This window comes from Pagrus major, chromosome 14, assembly GCF_040436345.1.
Source record: "Pagrus major chromosome 14, Pma_NU_1.0".
Lineage (NCBI taxonomy): Eukaryota > Metazoa > Chordata > Actinopteri > Spariformes > Sparidae > Pagrus > Pagrus major.
The window spans coordinates 19,004,604-19,020,829 of record NC_133228.1 but is presented as its reverse complement, the minus strand read 5'-3'; the positions used below and the strand labels follow the sequence as shown (position 1 = coordinate 19,020,829).

At 39.5% G+C, this 16,226-nt stretch overlaps 2 protein-coding genes across 3 annotated transcripts; one reads left to right on the top strand and one right to left on the bottom strand.

Annotated features, from left to right (window-relative positions):
- The first annotated feature begins 890 nt into the window (after nt 1-890).
- orc5 (origin recognition complex, subunit 5) lies at nt 891-9,765 on the top strand. 2 transcript variants are annotated; one of them, XM_073480762.1, is made up of 15 exons: nt 901-990; nt 1,158-1,318; nt 1,818-1,910; nt 3,416-3,601; nt 3,995-4,069; nt 5,719-5,830; nt 6,147-6,277; nt 6,366-6,414; nt 7,220-7,310; nt 7,449-7,504; nt 7,710-7,822; nt 7,983-8,030; nt 8,120-8,230; nt 9,243-9,355; nt 9,474-9,603. In XM_073480762.1, the coding sequence occupies exons 2-15, from the start codon at nt 1,205-1,207 to the stop codon at nt 9,517-9,519; spliced, it is 1,338 nt and encodes a 445-aa protein (XP_073336863.1). In that variant the 5' UTR covers nt 901-990; nt 1,158-1,204; the 3' UTR covers nt 9,520-9,603. The 2 variants fall into 2 exon arrangements, with proteins under 2 accessions (XP_073336864.1, XP_073336863.1); XM_073480763.1 differs by having other exon boundaries at nt 891-1,318; nt 9,474-9,765.
- Nucleotides 9,766-12,077: 2,312 nt separating this feature from the next.
- On the bottom strand, nt 12,078-14,550 carry guca1aa (guanylate cyclase activator 1Aa). The gene is made up of 4 exons (XM_073480854.1): nt 14,353-14,550; nt 13,020-13,169; nt 12,853-12,946; nt 12,078-12,205 (listed from the first exon to the last, which is right to left on the bottom strand). The coding sequence occupies exons 1-4, from the start codon at nt 14,548-14,550 to the stop codon at nt 12,078-12,080; spliced, it is 570 nt and encodes a 189-aa protein (XP_073336955.1).
- Nucleotides 14,551-16,226: the final 1,676 nt, after the last annotated feature.

Genomic DNA, 16,226 nt, shown 5'->3' with positions numbered 1-16,226 from the left:
TTCTGCTCTGATACCCGCAGATTTATCCCACATCTGTCCTCCTCTGTCGCGTCCACAGCCCGGAGACAGACTGTTATTCCGACAAACAGGTCCGGCTCAGTCGTTCACTGTGTGAGAGCTCGCTGAAATGCTCCGTCTGTGCTCGACGACACACCGACAACCGCAGCTGAGGTCCTATTGAAATAGAGTTGGAGGATAGCCTTGGATATCACAGGGCCAGCCCACATCCCTTAATCCCAGGCTGACGTACTATTCCAGAAACACGCGGGAAATCTTAAACAGACACAGTGATATCATAAAAACAACACAGTATAATAGTGTAATAATCCCACTCTAATCACACTAATACCCTGATTGTATGAGGGAGGTACGGACACAAATATTAAATTAAATTAAATTTAATTTAATTAAAACAGAGAAATAATAACATAGTAAATAAAACGAGCATAAAATGACTGGAGTACTACTTAAATTGGCCTTATGGTGTTTATTTCCAATTAAATTAATATAAAACTAAGCCTAATTATATTGCTAGATTGTGTCTACATTTTTGCTGCTTGCTCTGCAAAATATATATATATTTTATGTGAGATCTGTATTCGCATATTTGTCATGAAATTACAAGAAAGGCTATCTTAATATGTAAAATAAATAGCCTATATATTAAAGAATATATATAATTTGACGTTGAGGCAGCATTTGTCATGTTAAAGGGCAAAATCCAATCAAAACCTAATAGAAAATGTCATAATATTTTACGTTTAATTGATTAATTCCCTTTATTTCCCCCAAAATACAGATTTAGTGCGAAGACTCCATTACCCATGATTCCATCGGTGATCTGTGATTGGCTGCCAACTGAACACCGTCATTTGACGTAAACTGAAGGCGCGCGCGAAACTCCTGCGAGTACTCTCGCTTGTGTGTTTGTTTCCAACTTTAACTCACTTTTTCACCGCATTTTAGGCTCTTTACACATTTTATTTCCAGGTATGGATATTTCAGTAGCGTCCCGTCGCGTTCACAGTGAATAGTTAATTCAGTATTCATCGTTTTTTCTCGCATTTTGACTGAATTCTGGAAGTCGTCGTCAACACTCTCGTACGGTGAATGTGCTGTGACTGAACTTTAAGCTAGTTAGCCTGCTCGTGTTTTAGCCGCATGTCGCTGAGCTCCAGACGGTGTTGTGGTTGGTAGTACGAAGATGACAGCCATGTTACAACATCCAGGGTACGAGGAGGAGAGGCTGCAGAGGGTGGCAGAGCTGCTGCCCTGCAGGGAGGTCCAGGCGGGGATGCTGCTGTCGCTCATGGGGCAGGTATGTAGGCTCAGGCTGGTGACAGCTCCTGCTAGCTCCCATATGAAGTGTGTGTCCTGTGTTTATTTGGGTTTCCAGAAAGTTCAAATGCAACATATACTGCTCTGTTTTACTGCAGTCTTTGGCTTTGACCCACACACTTAGCAGTAACCAGAAGGTAATATTGAAAAACATTTTTTGTTTAGAGGTATTCATAATGACATTTTCTTGTGTAGCATCTTTCAGACATGAAATGAGGCTCAACGTGCTTGTCATTAAAGTGTGTAAAAACATTTAACACAAAGATTTAAGTACATTAAAACAGTAGAACAATTAAAATTAAAGGAAATCAGAATTTGACTGAGAATCAGTGATGCAGATGTGGGTTTAATTTGACGATAAAACTCTTCAAGGAACTGAAACAAGTCCAGTTGCCTACCATACAGCACCTAGATTGTTATTGATCTTAATAAAATGTCACTGTTAAATTGAGTACAAATGTGTTCAATTCTATTTACAGCCCCAGCAATGCAGCTACCCATCAATCTTCATCTATGGTCATCGGGCTTCAGGGAAGAGTCATGTGATGCAGGTTTTGCTGAAGGAACTTGAGGTGAGAAAGAGATGTTTGCTTTCAGCTCAGGGACCCTCGGGGCTGAATGGTGTTTGTGTCTGTACGTGTTAGAGGTTAGGGGGTCCATGTTTGTTAATAATTTCTTGTTCTGCAGAAAATTTTTACAGGACAAACAAACTGGCACTTCAATCATAAAAAGCTTCCTTCATCAGACTGCTGAAAGAGAGCTTCATCCTTGGAAATATTACATTTTATTGAAAGTACAAAATGTTCAGGATGGCAGCTCGATTCTTTCAGTAAATTCTATTGCATTCAGCGCTCACAAAGCTTTGTGCGTTCTTTCAGTGCGTGAACAGGCTTATATCAACCTTATTCATTTAAAATGTATTGATAGTATGACTGTCTGATTTAGAAAAAAAATGCCCTCCTCTCTTTCTGCACATTTTTCGTATGAATTAGGGTTAGAGAGCAAAGCTTTTCAGGGTCTAAAGAGATCCTTCCCATACTTTCATCTTTTACCATCAGTGAGACGTTACAGACAAGTAAAACAGTAGCCACTGAAAATGTGTACAACAAGTTCTTGACAAATAAATCAATTAATCAGTCAATTAAACTACACTGCAGACTGGATTCTCTATTAACATGCATAGAAAATGCGCAGCATGTACATAAAGATATGTTGATAGGCTAATATTTGTTCAAAGGCGATTGTCTACAGATCCAGTTGGTGTTTGTTTAAAACGTTTTTATATGCTACAAAAAAATCAGACTTGCTAAAATTCAGGTGCACCAGTGTGACCAACGAAAATGAAAAGCAATAATCATCACAGAATGAATGGGGTGATTTTGTAGCATAGTGCATTTTACAGGCCCTGCTTTGTTTAATAAATTGCGAAAGAATGATTGTGATTGGTGGTTCACTGTGCATGCAGAGGCTGCATGTCACTCACAAGCAACAAACAAACATGTATCCAAGAACCCTTAAATCAAACTGAATTATATAATATATAGACTTCTCTTGTAGATAAGTGATAAAAAAAATGAGAACTGTGGAATTTTGCTTTTGTATCAAGCAGCAAAAAAGTTCCAGCAAAGGCATTTTTTAGTTAATTCACCTTGACACTGCACTTTCTGATTTGTGACTATTGTGCATGAACACATTGCAGTGTCAATCTTGAATGCGGTATATTGTGCAGCCCTAATTTAGTCTAGAAAATGTAAAAGTAGAAAAATAGCCTCTGAAAATAATCAATTCTCAAAATAGCTACAATTAATTTGTTTTTCAATCAACTAATCAATGAAGTGACTAATTGTTGCAGCTATATAACAAACTTAAATGTTGTGTTCATTTAACAACCTATTTCTTTCATTATGTCACACCAAATCACAGCAGAGGAGGCTGTGACAAGAAAAAAATCTTATTACTTCATTGTCATATTATTGTAATGTTCAGTGTGCAACAAAAGCATAGATTTGTATTTCACTCCACAGATATCAAACTGGTTGTCTTTCATCATTCCTCCTCCTCCTTCTCCTCTCTGCAGCTTCCTCACGCCACAGTCAGCTGCGTCGAATGTGTTTCTGTCGCGTTGCTGTTTGAACAAGTGCTGCTGTCCTTCTTTGGCTGCGATGCCGCCTCGCTGCTCCCCCGCAGTCCCTCCCTGTCTGACTTTGTACGCATCTACAGACAGCACTGCTCCCAGACTCCTGCCAAGCAGACGCGATACATTGTGAGTGCCGTGCACTTTATGCCCTGAACAGAAAATCACTCTTCACTTGGCACACCACAATACTACAGTGTAATCCATGGCGTGTCAAATTGTCTATTCTTTGGATGTGTCACTTAAATGTTTGTAAGATAATATGATTAGTTGTGATAACATATGCAAATGGATGCTAAACAAAGCTCCAGATGCATTAGCCTGAAGAAAACAAGTGTGATTCTCAGCCAGCACAGGAGCAGGTGTAATCTTGTGTTTTGGCCTCATCATCTCCTTTAGGTTTGAGAGTGAGCTCGCAGCATATAAAACAGTAATTTGTCGTGATAAAACAGCCATCCACAACCTCCTGTGTTGAGTATGGAGGTTACAAAATAAGCTCAAATGCACACATTTATTTTTCAGGTGATGGAAAAAGCAGAGCTTCTGAGAGACACCGATGCCAATCTCCTCCCTGCTCTGCTGCGTCTTCAGGAATTGGTGAGAAACTAAGTGCAGTGTTATCTATCAAGTGAGCCACTTTATTGTTGTTGATGATGAAGAGGGACTGGAGGAGCTTCTTTTGTAATGAATGACCTTGAGCTGAGTGTGTGGATCTCTTTCATGATGCAGTTAGGAAGGAAGGATGGCAGCCACTCGCAGCATTTTAATTAAGGACATCAAGAGGACAAAGACTTATGTGATTATATGTGGTTTATTCTGGTGAAAGTTAATTGTTTTCTGGTTGATTATGAGTGTTGAGTGGAACCTGTCTATTCAATGTCATGCTGCTTCAATGCTGCCGAACAGGGTGATAATTACAATGCATATTTACATGTATGTGAAGGGTGACAGGATGATGAAAGGCTGTTGCGTCTCTAATGTGTATTATACGTGTTCATATAATAACTAAGGCCTTTCTGCACAAAGGCTAACATGACACATTTAGTGGTTTAGTGTTCGGGTATATTTTATTATAGTAGCAGAGAGGCAGGAGGTCAGAGTGTGTTCTCGCTCTGTAAAGTGTTTTACTTTGTGATGCCTGCCAAACTTCAGATCTAATTGGATCAGGATGTGTTGTGTCAGCACCTCATGATGCCTCACATGTTCTGCAGCTTCTTCCCTCTTGATGATCTTACCAGGCTACCTCATTTCAGAATATTTACCAATATCTGATGCCGGTGCTCGCAAATTTTAAGGTCTTTTACTTCACTGGGATGAACCCACGGACAACTTTTATTTAATGTAACATGAGGCATCGCTGTTGCACTAAAAGCTGAGCCTGATCTGTCTGACTGAATGTAACCAATGGTTTTATACCGACATTCATCAAATCTTTTAATTTAATGTGGCTCAAGAGCTGAAAAGAATAGTCAACTAATTGTTGAGCTGATGGACTGAACATTAATTAGAAACTACAGTATTTGGTTTATCAGTGAATTGCAATTTTATGACATTTTCTATGACAAGAAGACCACTGGTTCATCATTGCTTATACATTGTTTTTAGTCCAGGCTGTAAAGCTTTTTCATAAATGTTGTAAATGTTGTATTAAGGCAGGCATAAAAAGCTCTGGCTTCAGCCCACACCTTTTTTTTTTTGCTTGTTTTTTTTTTACCATTGCTAAAATCTATTTTTGATATTTAGTCATTACTTTGTGGCTGCACGCACAAATATAATTCAGTTTTTTAATTGCCTTAGCCTGTCATCATGGCTGAAGGCAATGATTATTTTTTAAACCGTTTTTTAACTAAATTAATGTTGTTAGTTTGAATCCAGCATTTCTTTTACTTTATAAATGAAAAATCCAAAATTATCAAATGTCCCTCAAGCACATTATGATGTTGTCGGTTTTCAGTGGAACAGTATTCAAATAAAAATTATGTTAAGTAGAGAAAAGCACCAAATTGTCACATTTGAGAAGCTGAAATTAGGGAAAGTGTTTTTGCTTCATCAATGACCTAAATTATTTGCTCAGTATCAAAACTGTCATCTCCAAAACATTAGATATAAATAAATAAAACACATACGTTCAAGGTGGCATAGGGTGTAGCCATGGAGACATATTTTCACTGACCTAACACATGTTGAGTCCACTTGTTGTACAAAACCGCTGTTACATAACATATTTGAACACGTGTCCTTTTCAGGTCGACGACAACGTCACCGTCATCCTGCTCAGTGAAATTGTCTGGGACAAGTTCAGACCGAACACCGGCAGTTTCGAGCCCCTTCTGCTCCATTTCCCCGACTACAGTAAAGGTATCATTGTTCTCACACGCTGCATCAGTCCGTGTTATGAATAACTCCCACCACACTGCATGCATAATGATGACACACACTTGGTGGATGCAGCGTGAGATGTACCTGTGATTTTGTTTTCACACGTTAGGCAGGAGGAATTTTGGATTATAAAACACCACAGCATAAATTCAGCTCTTAGAGGGAGTGAATCATTGTTCTTTATATGTGAGGAAATGTTTGGCTCCTTTTAGAGACACATTATGCTTTATAATATGTCTGTTTTCTGTGTGAGTCTGAGGAGAGTGACTGTATGCGTCTGTTCATCTATTTGTAGGTGAGCTGCAGCAGATTTTGTCCCAGGACAAACATCCGTCATATTCGGCAGAGTTTTACTCCTCCTACATCAACATCCTGCTTGGAGTGTTTTACTCGGTCTGTCGGGACCTCAGAGAGCTGCGTCACCTGGTCAGACACACACACACACACACACAGATTTTTTAGTTGTTTTGATTTTCTTTGATTCTTTCATCATTGATCTCTTTTTTTCAACCAGGCTGCCCTCAACTTTTCAAAGTTCTGTGAGCCGCTGGCAGAAGGAAAAGGTAAAGCATAAAGAGGTGTCTTCATTCATCTGACAGCTGATCAATATTTAAATATACCTCTTCTCTGTCTTCATTCAAAGAGGGATCTTTTTATCATCTTGAAATGTCCCTCAGCTATATAACTTTTTCTATATTTATTTCTTTGAAGCTGCGTTAATTGATTTTTGCCACTCAAAGAAGGCATTATTCAGCTGTAAACAACAACACTTACATGTTATCATCACGTTGAGTTGTTGTGGTAAATGTGTTAGTAAATATTTGCCTGGTTGCACACACAGCATCTTTTGTATTCAGCTGTAGGTGGCTTTATATATTTTATGATGTAGTTAGCCTTCAGTATGACACAGGTATTGATTTCTCCCGTTGATGGCACCGTCACAGCACTAGACGGATGAATGTAAATGAATAAGCCGCTTTATGCTTCTATTAAACTAAGTAGCCACTTTATCAGGTACAACTGCACAATCTGATTTAATCAAATACATCTCTGCTGTAACATTTATCTTTAAGAAAGTCATAGTAGCTATGTTTCCATCAAACGCCTGGTGTGACAACATTATCTGGATATCAAAGACGCTAGGTGTTCGACTTTCTTTGGCTGGTCACTAACTTTGTCTGTGTGCAATTTGATGCTGTGCAGGTAGTGTGAAGTTGTTTAAGTGTTTTTTCTACAGACTTTTTGATAGTCTTCCTGTTGTTTTTCTTTGCCTTTTATAATTACATCCCGTCTCTTTTATGTGCCAACATGGATCCTCGCATGCTACTTTGGCTTTTTCAACAATGCTGCTCTGTTTTCTGTCTTCAGTGAAAGAAACTGACACCCACAAGCTGTGGAGAAACATCGAGCCTCATTTGAAAAAAGCCATGCAGACTGTTTACCTGAGAGAAGTGTCAAGGTCTGTTTTCTTTAATCTTTACATCAATCAGCGCATGAAGCATATCACCTTTGATCTAACGACTCACTCCAGTAATCCTGCTTGCTTGTTTGTTGTGGTGCCTTCAATTATTGTGTCTCTTCTCTTTTCTCTCTTCAGTCTGCAGTGGGAGCAGATGCAGCAAATGGAGGAGAAGGAGTGTGGAGCCTTGAGAGGTACCAACACACACTGAGCGACGTAATACGATTGCAGAGCAGATGTTAAACTGTAAAACTGCTGATAGAGTGCAGTCACACATGCTGAAATTGTGATATTTTTTTCCTGTGCTGTTAATAACTTGTAAGCTCATCACACCAAAAATAAATCATCTTTTTCAGTTTTAGTTTAACACGTCTGACTCATTGCATTTGTGCCCCTCAGGTTTATCTGCACACACTCATGTTGAGCTGCCTTATTACTCCAAGTTCCTGTTGATTGCTGCCTACCTGGCGTCCTACAACCCTGCTCGCACAGATAAACGCTTCTTCCTAAAGGTAGAGGAATTTTATTGTAAATGATTACACACCTTCTGTTACAGTCATGCTTCTGTAGTTTGGTTTTCTGGGGGTAGAGGGTGTTGTATCTACAGACTGTAAAGCCCTTTTAGGCAAACTGATGATTTATGAGTAATGACCCTCTGTTTCCTCCCAACAGCACCACGGTAAAATAAGAAAAACAAACTTCTTGAAGAAAAATGAAAAGGTGATTATTCAGTGTAACACTGGCTTTGATTTCCATTAATTGTAAAGGCATGTTTTTAATATAAAATCAATAAATTGTCTCTTTTCTAGACAAGTAACCACCTTCTGGGACCAAAGCCCTTCCCTCTTGACCGCCTGCTCGCCATTTTCTACAGTGTGGTGGACAGCAGAGTCGCCCCAACTGCCAGCATCTTCTCCCAGGTCAGTGTCCAGTTGGCTGCTTAAGTCACACTTAGTCACTTATTTGAATTTTGCATGATTTTTAACATTTCACTCACAATAATGAACAGATTTAGTAAAATCACCTGCATACTGACAGAAGAAACTAGAGGAGGCTCCTCTAGTGCAACAGAAGTTGTGTTGTTGTGCTAATGGTAGTCCTTTGACTGAGTTTAGTTTACCATTTAGCTCAAAGCACCACACCACAGTGCCCAGCCCAACATCTGTCTACACATATCTGACAAAACATCTTGGAAAAGCCTGGGATCAAGAGAGCAAGCGTGTTCAAACCTGCCTGTTTTGACCGTTACAATTACGTGTAGACGAGGCTGTCATCTGTTGTTGGTGTGGAGTCTGTGATGACATGACGCATCTAATGAAGGACAAATAAAATGTTTGTGTTTGTCAGCAGGACACTAACATTATCCATCCAAAAAAGATAGGAGTTTAATTAACCTCTCTGCTTGCCTTTTTCAACACTACCCTTTTTAGTTAAATTGAGCTCTGAAGTGATTTAATTTTGCCCGTCATTTAGTCCTGCAGTGCTTGTCATCTTTGTCCCCAACTGTGGCTCCTAAAGTTCGCTGTAGGAAGTCTGTAAATTGGCTCATACTGACTATAGAAAATGATTTAATTTCCTTTTTTCCACATTTGCCCGATAAGCAAATGAAAAAGAATGTAAGCTATAAAAATCTGAGGATTTTAAATTATAATTGTTCCCATTTCTGGGTGTAAGTGGAACAGTATTTTATGTTAAATCAAGCGGAATGACCACAGAGTCTCAGATGAGAGTTTTCTACCCATATGGTCGTGTATTTCGGGATCCGTGGCCAAACGCTGATCTATTTATGGCTCGAGCATGAAATGGTTTTAGGAAATTAGGCTCAACCCATATCTGCGCAACTGGCTCCCGTCATGTAGTGCCTCTGCATCAAGCTGTGTTCGAAGAAGCAGAACAGAAAGTCATTTTATTTTCCCTTTTTTCTCCATTCAGATCTCCTCTCTGGTGACCTTACAGCTGTTGAGTAAGGTCAGTCACGATGACCAGCTCGACGCCCCAAAGTACAAATGTGCCGTGTCTATGGACTTCATCTGTGCCATATCCAGGTGTGTGTGTGTCTGTTAACACAAGACTGAGACTTAATAGAGAATTATTCAAAGGAATTAACCTTTGGCCGTTTCTTTTATTTTACTGAGAATGTGCTTTGTGTGATTTATCTTCCAGGACGGTGAATTTTGAAATCATCAAGTACCTGTACGACTTCCTGTGAGCTGCTGTGAATAAAGAAGAGATGACAAACTGTGACAGTAAGACAAAAGGAGGATTTACATACTTTAGGAAGAGCATTTGGCAAAATGAGGAGCTCAGATTATTGTTGAGAGGAAAATTAATCCAATTATGTCACTGCCCCCTTGTGGTGGATGAATGAGCTTATATATTTTCCCTGTAAAGTCTGTTAACCATGTTAAATAATTGTATTTGTATAAAATAAATGCCACATTGGCAAGTTGCTTTATTTTTTCTCATTTATTTCTGCAAAATTTTCTTTGTATGTGAAAGAAATATCCAGCTTTGTTGCAGAAGGAGAGTCAGAACATAATGTAGTTCATCCTGCTTAAAATAAGGAGGAAAAAAACAAAACAATGCAGGTTTAGCATTTAAACCTGACGTAGAGCGACCTTGGCATCATGCAGGTGAATCATCGCCCTTGCTCAAAGGCAGAATTTTGTTTCCGTAATGTGTCACCTTTGTTTACTCTGTTGTGTGAGGTTGTATGCTGAAGTCCAAGGACACTGATACTATAATGTACAAAACACACATTTTATGAAAAGTTATTGTCTAAAAGGATTTATGTGGGCTCAGGTTTACTCCTCTTTTAACCTTTGAACAGTACACTAGAGCAGTGCTTGCCAGCCTTTTGGTGAATCCTTAAACCAAAGTCTGCAGTTTAACAAAGACTTTTTTCCCTTGTTTTCTTAAAAACATCTTTAAAGGGCCTGAAGAGAAAGAAGGCAAAGAGAAGCTGTAATTATATAATGTTAATGACCCCCAAATATTTAAAATCAGATGAGCAAACCACTAAACTAGACACCAAACACACTTATGCTGTATTTAATACATTGTTTATAACACACTATTACACTATAACTCCTCCTGTTGGTACCCATAACTGGAGGCTGGGGTATAAACAGATAATGACTAATAAAGTAAGACACAGAATAACAATAAATATGTCTTCATAAGAGACATTACAGTTACAAATGTCTATGTAGCTTCTTACAGCTATTACTGTTTATATACTGCTTATAAGGGCTGAATAGGCTGAGTTAATGTGTTGCGGTCGGGCCACATGTGATTGGTGAGTTTGTCTTTGATAATGATAAATAAAGATGATAGCGTGATTTTCCTTTACCCTCGCTGAAAGAGAGGGAGAGACATAAAAAAGAGTGCACAGGAAAAATACTGCCCTTCACCTGTTGTACGTATTCTCTTCATGTCCGTGACGTATTCTACAGATACAGACATGAAAACTAGTAAAACGCTGGTTGAAACAAGTATCCACAGATTATTTTTAGGAAACATAAGCGAGACTCTGAATCTCTAGATGATGCACCGCTCATGCCAGCAGTGTGGCTGCACTAACCTGTTTACATGGGTGCCAAAATGAAAAGCAAGACGTTAATGCCACGCACACTCATGCCTGATATGTGGCCTGGCCATTAGAGGAAAAAACTGCTCTTTGACGGGCTGTCTCATTTTAATCGGGCTGTATTTAGGAAATGATTAAACTCACCTTTAATATCCTAATTTTCTTGGCTGTCGACAAGTCCGGGCCATCACTAAGCCATAAATTGAGTTAATGCACGCTGTATAAAATAAGCTTCATTGGCCTTCATCTGACTTTGAAAAGGAGCTGTTTTTGTTCCTGTGGATCTCAGACTTCCTTAAACGCCTTGAGGTGCGGTTGGTTGCGTCAGTTTTGTGTGAGGCTGGACTGAAGCTGATTATTTGCTGTGTACAAGCTGCAAAAGCTGCAACACACTCATATCCTGTAATGAGACATTACACAGTAGGCTTGAATTGATTTTTATTGTACAAATAAGCAACATCAAAGGTGATCCATGTCTGTATTTATTCTGAACACCCACACACAAAAGACCAAACAGAAATGCCAAGCCTGTGTCACCTTTTTGTTTCAACTTGAATCATTTTAAAAAACGTTATAAAAAGGTAAACACTTGACAATCAATGTGCGCGCTGGTTAATCTCCTCGGAAACTTTTACCTGGTCTGTATTTCAGCCTTTGGCTTGATCAAATTAGCTGGATGTGAAGCACAGAGTCATAGCTTCCTCCTGTTTGCCTTCAGGCAGGAGCGGGTAAACAGAGAGTTGAGTAATGTGATGCAGAGGAACCCAGACCCAGGGAAAAAAAAAGATTTGGAAAGCATTGAGTGCATATAATTGCCACTCTGCTCCTCTATCTCCCTCTTTTATCCCTGGAGGTATCCGTGGGTGAGTGGAGCGTCAGAGATCATCCCTCATGCCAAGGTGGCCTTGGGAGAGCTCAGCGTCATTAAACAAGGACAATGACCAGTCTGCACTGGTTCACTGAGTCATCCAAGTGCATTTAAAGTGCATGTGTGTCTTTCTTTAGAGATTTAAAAAAAAGAAGAAATGTCAGTGTTTGCACTACACTGGCATCATATTCAACTGGATTCAATCTTAATAGAAATCTCAGTCAATAAATGACTTATTTTACCAGAGGCAACGTACTGCAGCGCTCGGGTGAGATCATGAATGAGGATGAGCCAGTCGGGCTGAGCAGATCTAAACGCTGTGCCGCCTGTTGTGGATCATGGCCACAATGTGGGAGAGGTCCAGACTTTTTATCATCACCTCCATGAAATCTTCGTCACTGCGAGCGCCGGCCACAAACTCCTCCAGGGAAAGCTCACCTTTAGAGGGGAAAGATTGTTTTTAAAGACATAAACGTATGATTAGACTTCTGAATGAAGCCAGTTTTAAAAGAACACTCAACAGATTTAGCTTTAAACTTCTAAAGCAGCAAATCCTTACACGTAAGAAGCTGGAACTAGGACATGTTTGACACTTTTGCTTGAAAAATGACTGAAACAATTAATAGATTATCAAAATATTCTGCAACAGATTTCTTTTAAATGACTGAACGTGCAGCTCTAGTGTTAGCGTAGTGTATGCTGGTCACGGCTAACATAGCCTCCAGCAGAGATGAGGAGTGGGCTGCAGAGGTCTAATGAGCTCACTTCTTTCTCTTCTCTACGCCCACAGATTTTTTGAGACCTTAATTTACCAGCCCGCTGCTTCTGGAGCCACAACTTTTCTTTCTCTGACTTTGTATGTAAAAATCGGTGGAGTTCACCTTTAAAGTTTTACTCGGGCAAAAGTTGAATTAGACTCTTTTCTGAAAGGTTTTAAAGCTTGTTATTGTGCTCAGCAGCCACCTACAGTATCTTGTTATTGTGCCCGTTGTGTCTCCTGACAGCACTGAGCTGATGAATGTCTAAACACTGTCCACCCACCATCGGTTTCTTCCTAAATCTCCAGAAGACACACACACACTCACCATCTCCATTTATATCAATCCTGTCAAACACGCGGTTGGTGAAATCCTCAGCAGTTACATCCTGATTCTCATTCCCGTTGATTGCGCGGATGGCCTAAAGGAAGAGGATAAAATCAGTGTCACGTTGAGGACAGAGTTTGTTAAGAAATCCGGAGTTTATACCGCACCTTTATGATGTTGAGGAGCTCGTGTCGGTCGATGCAGCCGTTGCCGTCCACATCATAAAGTTTGAAATACCAGCGCAGCTTGTGCTCCATCTTTCCTCGCATCACCAGACTGAGAGCGGCCACATACTCCATGAAGTCTATGTAGCCGTCCTGTGAACACAAGCAGAGCAGTGTCAACAAATTATCATGCATGACCAACAACTATTTTCAGTTGAAAGAGATCCCCCTCATCTCAACCCCAAAAAGCTTTCTGTGTGAACTGAAGCGTGCCAGGATGGAGGATAATCTCCAGGGACTCAACACAGGCAACAATCTCATCATCAAAGCATTGTCTCTCAGATAATCTCACGGTTTAAATCATGCATAAAGATTACCGCGGCCTTTTTGTCAGCTGACGGGGGGGAGACTAAATATAGATGTGCATCTTCTCAGACAGACACATCCTGCGATGACCCTGTCACACGCTCTGAGACAATCTTAATTAATCTGTGAGGGTCAGAGTGTTTCGCAGGCGTGTTGCCAGGAGGTCACTGCATCCCTTGTGTCCCTGATTTATACAGATGTTCTTCAAGTTGGGCAGCATGTGAGGAACTTTTCTGCTCTTCAAAGGCCACCTTTACTGTGTGTTTTTATCAGTTTAAGTGCCCGACGGGTTAGTCAATTAATCGAGTGGTCAAACGTTCGTGATTAATCGCCAAAAGTTTGATTGTAAAGTAATCAATCAAGGCATTTCTAAAGTAAAAACGCTCCAACTTTGCTGCTTCCAAAGCCTCAAATGTGAGGAATTAAAACTGTATCTTATCACAGATGTCAAAGGAATCGATATCTTTGAGTTTATGACTGTTGGTATGTAAATATGTTATCAGTTGCAACCCGAATCTGTCTCCCAAAATACTGCTTCTTAAAAAGTTGCAGAAAATTCATTATTAATGATCAGTCGATTAATGTTTTCATCAAATTTATTGAGCAAAAATGCTAAAACATCTTTGGTTCCAGCTTCTCCAACATGAGAATTTGAAGCTTTTATTTCATTTTATATCATTATAAATTAAATGTCTCCATTTTAGACTGTTTTTCAGACATAACAAGCATTGTGAAGATGTCACTTTGGACTCACTATTTTCTGCAAGAACCACAAAAACCAAATCTTTGAGTCCCAGAACTGACAAATACAACAAGAACTATGACTTCCAAGCATTTAATTAGTTGTGGATAGCTTTTAATTATGGTTGATTATGGATTTAAAATGTTTGAAGGGCAAAAAACTCCCATCACACCCTGCCACTATTAATGTAATCCTTGAATTTAAAAAAACAAAAAAGCAGCATCTTACCTTGTTCATGTCAAACGTTCGGAACATCTGCTCTATGTACGCGGTGGCCTCGGGGTCCAGCCCTCGCAGGCCGAAGAACTGCTTGAACTCGTGCAGGGTGAGCTGACCCGACGGGCACTCAGTCATGAACTTCTTGTACCAGAGGTGCATCTCCACCGCCTGCAGGTCGTCCACGGTGCTTCCTGTTGAGTTACCCATTTCTGTAGGTCACCTGAGTGTGTGAAGGTCAGAAAACTTGAGCCTTTTTGCTTCGCAAACCTCTCAGCCCACTTGGTCTACTGTGAAGCGGAGGTTCTCCCTCTTCACAGTCACACAACAATGGGACATAGGGTGAGGGTGGCGGCAGGTGGGGGCCTTTTGTAGCCGTCTGTCCACTCCCCTCTGTGTTCTCCTTGAGTCTGATTACCGGCTGTAATCCAGGCGGACATGCAGATGATCGACTTAATCGCCACATTAAAAGGTCCTATGTTTACCCTGAGAACTGCTGACAAACACAACACAGCTTTCATCCCTCACGTGGAGACACCGGACGTCCACCATAGTCACCTCAACTGATGGGATACACTTTACTCAGCATAAACATTAGAGTATGAGTGGTGGAAAAGGTACTTAAGGAACTTCTGATTGGTTTAGAAACAGTCTTAATTTAATACCGTATCCTAAGTCAGCAAGTGAGACCATCAACGAATAGACAGCCTATTTCTATATAGTTATTTTAGATATTCTTAATGCCTGTCACCAGGTCGGATAAGTTCACACAATTTAAACTATTTTTTATGGCATTGTGCAGAGATGAGTTGAGGGGTCTGACAGCCTGAGGAGCTGCTCTGTAGTCTGATCGTACGGCACTAAAAGTGTATTTTGCTTTCGTCCACAGGGGGCGCCAGAATCAACAAGACATGAAAATTACCTGTAGCAGCTTTAAAGGGTAATGGCACCAATTTTAGTAGTACATTTTAATGACATTTCTGTATTTTTTGTTTATTTACTCTTGAATTCACTTGTAAAGTGTTTTTAAGTTGTGGTTTCAGTATTTTACTCAATACTGATTTATCAAATATCATCTTTCTGTTTTACCTTTTCTTTTTGTTGTTTATATCCCACATTGTTTTTGCAGTCTTTTGCAAAGTCATGTGATGCTTACATTTCCAATGTTCCCACAGCTCCTTGAAATCATTTAAAATTTGGGAATTTGAGGGCCTTGAAAGTTATTGAAAATAGACAAATAGACATTGGTCATTGAAAGGGCTTAAGCTTATATATTTAGAACTAGAATATCAATGTTTTTGTGAGTGTTTGTGTGTAAACAAGTGTGTATTATTATGTACGTACAGTACATTATCTGTATATGTGTAGGTATTGTGTATATGTATATGTTACAAGTATTTGTTTGAGGGATGATTGTTTGTTTTTTTTGGTTATGACATGTTCAGTGCCATGGTATGTTTGGATTGGTGGCCAGGGGGTGATTTGGCCATCTTACGTGACTCCCAAGTTACACGTATGTATGAACTGAATATGTTATGTTGTATACATTATTTGTCTGAATGAAAACAATTATTTTCTGACAAAATACAACAAAGATTTGAGGAGGAAACTAGAGACAAATCAGCAAATTCATCATAAATAAAATGATAATAAAATTAGTAAGTTGCTGCTTAAATAAGATAATAAATCAAATAAACTACAAAACATTATATGATTGAGAATTTTATTTGGATACCACAGTTTAAAACCAAGATGGCGTGAGCCATGGCTGATTGGTATAGTAACTTAAACATTACAGTTTGATTTAGTCAAACCGATATCAAAACACTGCAGATAGCTTTTTGATCTTAGTGTCAATACAAGAAACAAGTCAAATAAAACAAACA

Excerpts from the sequence above, each read along its gene's own strand:
- orc5 (XM_073480763.1), top strand. The coding sequence starts at position 1,205 with ATGACAGCCATGTTACAACATCCAGGGTACGAGGAGGAGAGGCTGCAG. Across the intron at positions 1,319-1,817 it reads TGCTGTCGCTCATGGGGCAG|CCCCAGCAATGCAGCTACCC; the intron begins GTATGTAGGCTC and ends TTCTATTTACAG. Across the intron at positions 4,070-5,718 it reads TGCTGCGTCTTCAGGAATTG|GTCGACGACAACGTCACCGT; the intron begins GTGAGAAACTAA and ends TGTCCTTTTCAG.
- guca1aa (XM_073480854.1), bottom strand. The coding sequence starts at position 14,550 with ATGGGTAACTCAACAGGAAGCACCGTGGACGACCTGCAGGCGGTGGAG. Across the intron at positions 13,170-14,352 it reads GAACGTTTGACATGAACAAG|GACGGCTACATAGACTTCAT; the intron begins GTAAGATGCTGC and ends TTGTGTTCACAG. Across the intron at positions 12,947-13,019 it reads AGCTCCTCAACATCATAAAG|GCCATCCGCGCAATCAACGG; the intron begins GTGCGGTATAAA and ends CTCTTCCTTTAG.